Source organism: Fukomys damarensis, unplaced genomic scaffold, assembly GCF_012274545.1.
Source record: "Fukomys damarensis isolate Sample0158 unplaced genomic scaffold, DMR_v1.0_HiC HiC_scaffold_16, whole genome shotgun sequence".
NCBI classification, from domain to species: Eukaryota; Metazoa; Chordata; class Mammalia; order Rodentia; family Bathyergidae; genus Fukomys; species Fukomys damarensis.
In genome coordinates, this window is record NW_022900928.1 from 21353445 (window position 1) to 21359059 (window position 5615).

Here is a 5615-nt window from a genome sequence, read left to right on the forward strand (position 1 = left end):
ATAAGATTACTGACATTTAGAAATGGGAGGAAAGGAGCTAAAGGTGTAGGGAAGGTGTGATACGTAGGGGAAGAACAAAAAGGGAAAAGAAAAAAATGTGAGAGAATGAAAAGATGAAAATAAAGTGTTTGTAGATGGGGAGGGGAGGAGGGGGTGAAGGGAGGGCAGAGGTAAGGGGAAAAAAATGAGAATCAAGACTTGCCATGTAAAGGTACATGATCCCAACAATGAATGTAACTGTACTGTATCCCTAAATGTACCAATAAACTCAAAAAAAACAAAAACAAAAACAAAAACAAAAAACAAAAAACAATATAACCACCCCAGTGGCTACAGCTAAGACCTCCATTCTGTGCTGGGTAACCCTGCGAGTCTATAGTGGGATTACTGATAAGTTTTCGTCCTGACATAGCATTGGGTTTAGTTTTCTCTTACATATCTGAGAAATAAATAAATAATTAGAATTCAACTTGTTCTAATACATTTGGAATGTGGATATTCTCTCACATATATTTTATGATTCTGAAAATTGCTAGCTCTCATGGGTTTTATGTGGTGTGTACAAAGGGCCTCCCATAAAAAGCCAGTACCCAGGAAATCAACCAGAAGAAAGTTGGAGGAGAATATGAACCCAGGGAAAGATTCTTATGATTGCTTTTGCATGAAGCAATTCTTACATAGAAGACCTTTGTAGAAAATCTGTAACTGAAATCCTCAAGTCCTACAAGGCCTCTCAGGAATTCATTACGAATATTTAGTGATGAAAAGTTGTAGAACATAAACTCATGTTGCACCAAGTATATGAGCAGCCACCTATTCATTACCTTGTTTTTTCTGAATTTCTACTTTTGTACCATGAACTACTCCGAAACTTAGTGTCTTTAAAGAAGTACAATGTGTTCATAAATGTAAGGGTTAGAACTGGCAACAGATGCACTGAATGTCCTGCTCACTGTCATGTCCCACTTTTGATACTGCCTCTTTGCTGAGACTTCCAATGCAAAGTCAGCCTCCCTGTGTGTGTTAGTACTCCAGTTGTGTGAGTGGCCCTACATGCTTTTCCCCTTCTGTGTCCTTTCCTTCTTGCCATCCTTTCTTCTCAGTTAGTCAGCCTTGAACTCCTGCCAGGGCTTTAGAGGAAGAAAATCTATTTCAGGTCTTGGTAGGACAGTCACCTTCTGGAACATATGTGGAACTGAATTTACTACTATCATCATTTTAGGAGCCAAATTATGCCAGCCATTAAGAATTTATATTTGCTTTATCTCTTATCTCATGCACTCTTATCAATTCATTAAAATATACTACTTTACACAAGCACCTACACATTTTTCTATAAGTAATTCTGCCCACCTGTCAATAACTAAAGTTCATTATTTTACATGCATTATTCTTTGCAATTTAATGCTAATTTACATTAAGTAAAACACGGCATTCTTTGGTGCATGATCACTATACATCAGCAAATGCAGGAGCCCATGGAACTGGAGCATGTCTCCTTCACCAACTTCAGTCCTGGAACTTCCCACCCACCAGTCAACACTGGCTCCCATCATGCAGACATACTCATTGTTCCAGTTATTGTTCAACATTGCTTAGTTGTGCAGGTTCTAGAATTGCACATACGTAGAGTAATACAATGTGTCTTCTTTTGCAAGGGTTCTTTCAGTCAGCACAATGGTTTTCAAATGTATCTTGTTGTGTGTTAAAAGTTTGTGTCCCTTTATCAACCAATAGTATTCCACTGTGTGAATATGCTAGTTTGGTCATCCCGTTTCCAAGTGTTAACAATAAATCTCCTATTAAAGTGGAAATTAGGGTATTAGAAAGTAGAAAAACAGTGGGAAAAATCAGTGACACTAAAGGTGGTTCTTGGAATATGGACCAAAATTGAAGAGGCTTTAGCCAGGCTGGTCAACAAAAAAAAGAGAAAAGACTCAACTAGCTGAGACCAGAAACAAAATGGGTGACATTTCTAACATTCCACTGAAAGAAAAAAGATTTTTTAACAGACCTTATGATCAGTTGTATGCCAAAATGTTAGACAACTCAGAATACCTTTGTTAAAGCTTTGAATGTTTTAAGTTACCACAAGTAACTCATAAGAGATATAGACAATCTGGATGGGTTTTAATGAGAGACCATTGATCATAAAAATATCCATAAAAAGAATAGCCTCTAGTGGTTTCACTGCTAAATTATACAAAATATTCAAACAAGGTACAGTAAACATTCTTTGCAAAATCATCCAAAAAATAAGATAGAAGTGACAGTTCCCAACTGTCTTAGTAGGCCATTTCTATACTAAGAACCACACAAAAAACATCATAAGAAAAAAACTGCAAAGAAGTGTATCTTATGAAAATGAAAGTAAGAAAATCATCAACCAAATACCAGCAAAAATAATCCAGCAACATCCAGAAGGGATTATACTAATGACTGAATGGAGCTTATTCCAGGAAAGCAAGGTTGGTTTAACATATGAAGATCACTTAATACTATACACAACATAGATTTGTATTTAATAAGAATGTCATAATCAGAAAAAGCATTGGACAAAATGTCACAACCAATGGTTACAGAAACACTCAATAAATAACACAGAGCAGAGTATGGCTCAGTGATAAAGAATGATAAACTTGAGGTATTCATAGGTTTCAAGGATATAGCTTGAGAACATAATAGTAAGTGAAAGAAATCATACACACAAACTTAAATTCACATGCTTTCTCTTTAATGAGCAACAAACATTGTAAAAAGAGCAAAATAAAGAACAGATAATAGGAAATGAGGAGACAGATCTTTTGCAAATGGGAAGGGGACCAAATGATACAGGAGGGGTGAGGGAGAAGTGAAGAGGAAGAAAAAAAATATGCATTATGCAAATGTACAACTGCTCATGAGGAATGAAATAAATCATTATGCACTTCAACATCTACTAATAAAAATGGAAACTGAATGCCGGGTGTGCACACCTGTAATCCCAGCACTTGGGAGGCTGAGGCAGGAGGATGGCTGTGAGTTCGAGACCAGCCAGGGTTACATAGTGAATTCCAGATCAGTCTCAACTACATAGTGAGACCCTGTCTCAACCCCCGCCAAAAAAACATGGAAATAAAAAAAAAATCCTCAGCACTTTTTTATTTTGATTCCAGGGATCATACTTGGGCTGTGGCACTTATGAGGCAGGCAGCAGAACTATTGAGCTAAATCCCTGGCCCAGCCAGAGATTTATTCTCTTTGAAAAGAGAGAATAATTTCTCAAAACAACAGCTGAAAAACCTACATGTATCTACATGTAACTAAAGACTTCTTTAAAAATCTCTACAATTTGATACCACCCAAAAAAACCCAAAACAAGAAAACAACAACAACAACAAAACAAAACTCTACTATTTCACTAATCTAAGAAAAGAAAGGGAGAGTAATAACAAAATCCAAATGGTATAATTGACACTGTGAAATAGCAAGGAAAGGGCTAAATGTTTAGGGGAAGTGGGAAGTGGAGGGAAAAAGAAATAAGGGAAAAGGAAAAAAAACATGAGAAAATTTTAAAAATGGAAATAAAGTATTTGTAAATAAGGGAGGGTGGAGTGATGAAGGTAGGGAAAGGGTATGGGGAAAAGATGAGAACCAAGACCTGTCATGTAAAGGTGCAAGATCCCAGTGATGAATGTAACTGTACTGTATACCTAAGAAGTACCAATAAACACAATGAAAAAAAAATAAAAGAATAGACGAGTCACTCTGAGCTGGGTCCAGGGGTCGAGGGTGCTGGCATGGCTGTCCTCGTCCTTCTGATCCTTCTTGTGCAGTCCGGAAGCAGGGCTGAGATGAGCACGGCGGAACTAGAGCCGTCCTCAGTAACTGTGCCGATCAATGTTAGAATTCAGTCCTACAATTTGACCCCAATCCTGTATTGGGACTACCAGAGCATGCCCCAGAGTCCTGTTTTTACTGTAGAGGTAAAGTTCTATGGGCGGAAAATGTGGATAAATGCCTGCAACAATACATCTGATCATCATTATAATATTCTTAATGTGGGTGACCCAGATCTTCCTATATGGGCCAAAGTTAAAGCTAGAATTGGACAAAAAGAATCTGCCTATGTAGAGTCCAAAGACTTTGTCATTTGCGAAGAAAGAAAGATTGGACCACCTAAACTAACTGTTACACAAGAGGAGGACCATATCATCATTGCTGTAATTGACCCAGTAGTTCATTTAAATGGAGAAGGGCAGGAAGCCATGTATGATACTCATTAATCTACAAAGTGTACGTGAGAGAGAACACAAGTGAGACCACAGCACACGAACTTGGAAGAGATGACTACCTCTACACTCCATGCCAATTTAAAATTCCAGTGCCCTCACTGAATTCTGAGTACTGTGTTTCAGCAGAAGGATTCTTAGAGGATTCGAATATTATAACTGAAAGGTCAAAAGAAGTTTGTATTACCATTCACAGTAGCAGCATAAAAGCTTTCAGTGGTAAAAAGTGCCACTTCGGAGTCAAAACTCGAATCAAAGTATGCGTCATTCATCTCATCGTATCAGCCGATTACTGTGGAAAACGAGGCTGGTGTCTGTGGAGAGGAGGTGTCTGCAGGGACAGTGCTGGGCCCACGCAGTAAAGGAAAAGAGGGGTACAGCGGAGAGCTTTCCACAAAGATTGAGGCGCTGACGCCCAGTGTAAGCGGTTCCGACCTGAAGGAGAGCTTTCCACAAAGATTGAGGCGCTGACGCCCAGTGTAAGCGGTTCCGACCTGACGCTGACCGAATTCTGTGCATTCAAATAGTAACCAGTCGGAACCCTGTGGTGTAGCTGTAAGCTCCTATCACTCCCGAGATGGTTCCGATAGAGGCCTTGTGGGTTCAGACAGCTTCATAGTTGACTCAGAAATCCCCCCAAGCAATAAAGTGGATATAACGACAGAAGGACCAGAGCCCGTCCTGCGGAGGAGCGCCCCCACCTCCTCTGGTTATGATAAGCCGCACATGCTGGTGGGTGTGTTGGTGGGGGACGGTGGTAGCAAAGAGACTTTGGTTGGTTATAGATCTACAACAGATTCCAAAGAATTTTCCTGAGAAAGACTCAGACGCAGCATCTTGGCAGAGTCTGATTTTCGTGCTTTGATTTTGTGACGAGATCATGAGCTCTGAAATGGTGTCTAGTTGACATTAACCAAATGGAGTGATGTGGTCTGGACAGATGTGGAAAGAGCCTAGAGAGACTCTTTGAAAACAAACCTAAACCTGCTGTGGCGTATGCACCTTTCCATCTTGGGGGTCAGCAGTCATCACAAATACTCTCCAGTTGGCGCTGCTTCCTGTGTAACAGGGCACCTTGTTCTCTTCGCTCCAAGAAATGTAATGGGGATTTTTGCCTTTCTGTGCTTCAGTGTATTTGTTTCTATAAGTGGATGTGGATGTATGCTTTTATTTTTGTTTTGTTTCTAAACGTCTCTATTTAGAGACAGGGCCTTGCTGTATTTCCCAGGCTGGCCTTGAACTGCTGATCTTACTGCCTTGGTGTCCTCAGTGGCTGGGATTACAGACATGTACCACTGCATCTGCTGTATATATTTTTAGCACCTTGTTTTGGAAAAAACTGAA

General features: G+C 39.6%; 1 protein-coding gene across 1 annotated transcript; it reads left to right on the forward strand.

The window, feature by feature from the left end:
* The first annotated feature begins 3779 nt into the window (after positions 1-3779).
* On the forward strand, positions 3780-4742 carry LOC104856173 (interferon gamma receptor 1-like). The gene is given in 3 exon segments (XM_033763920.1): positions 3780-4260; positions 4263-4479; positions 4481-4742. Coding segments are annotated over 3 exon segments (960 nt in total).
* Positions 4743-5615: the final 873 nt, after the last annotated feature.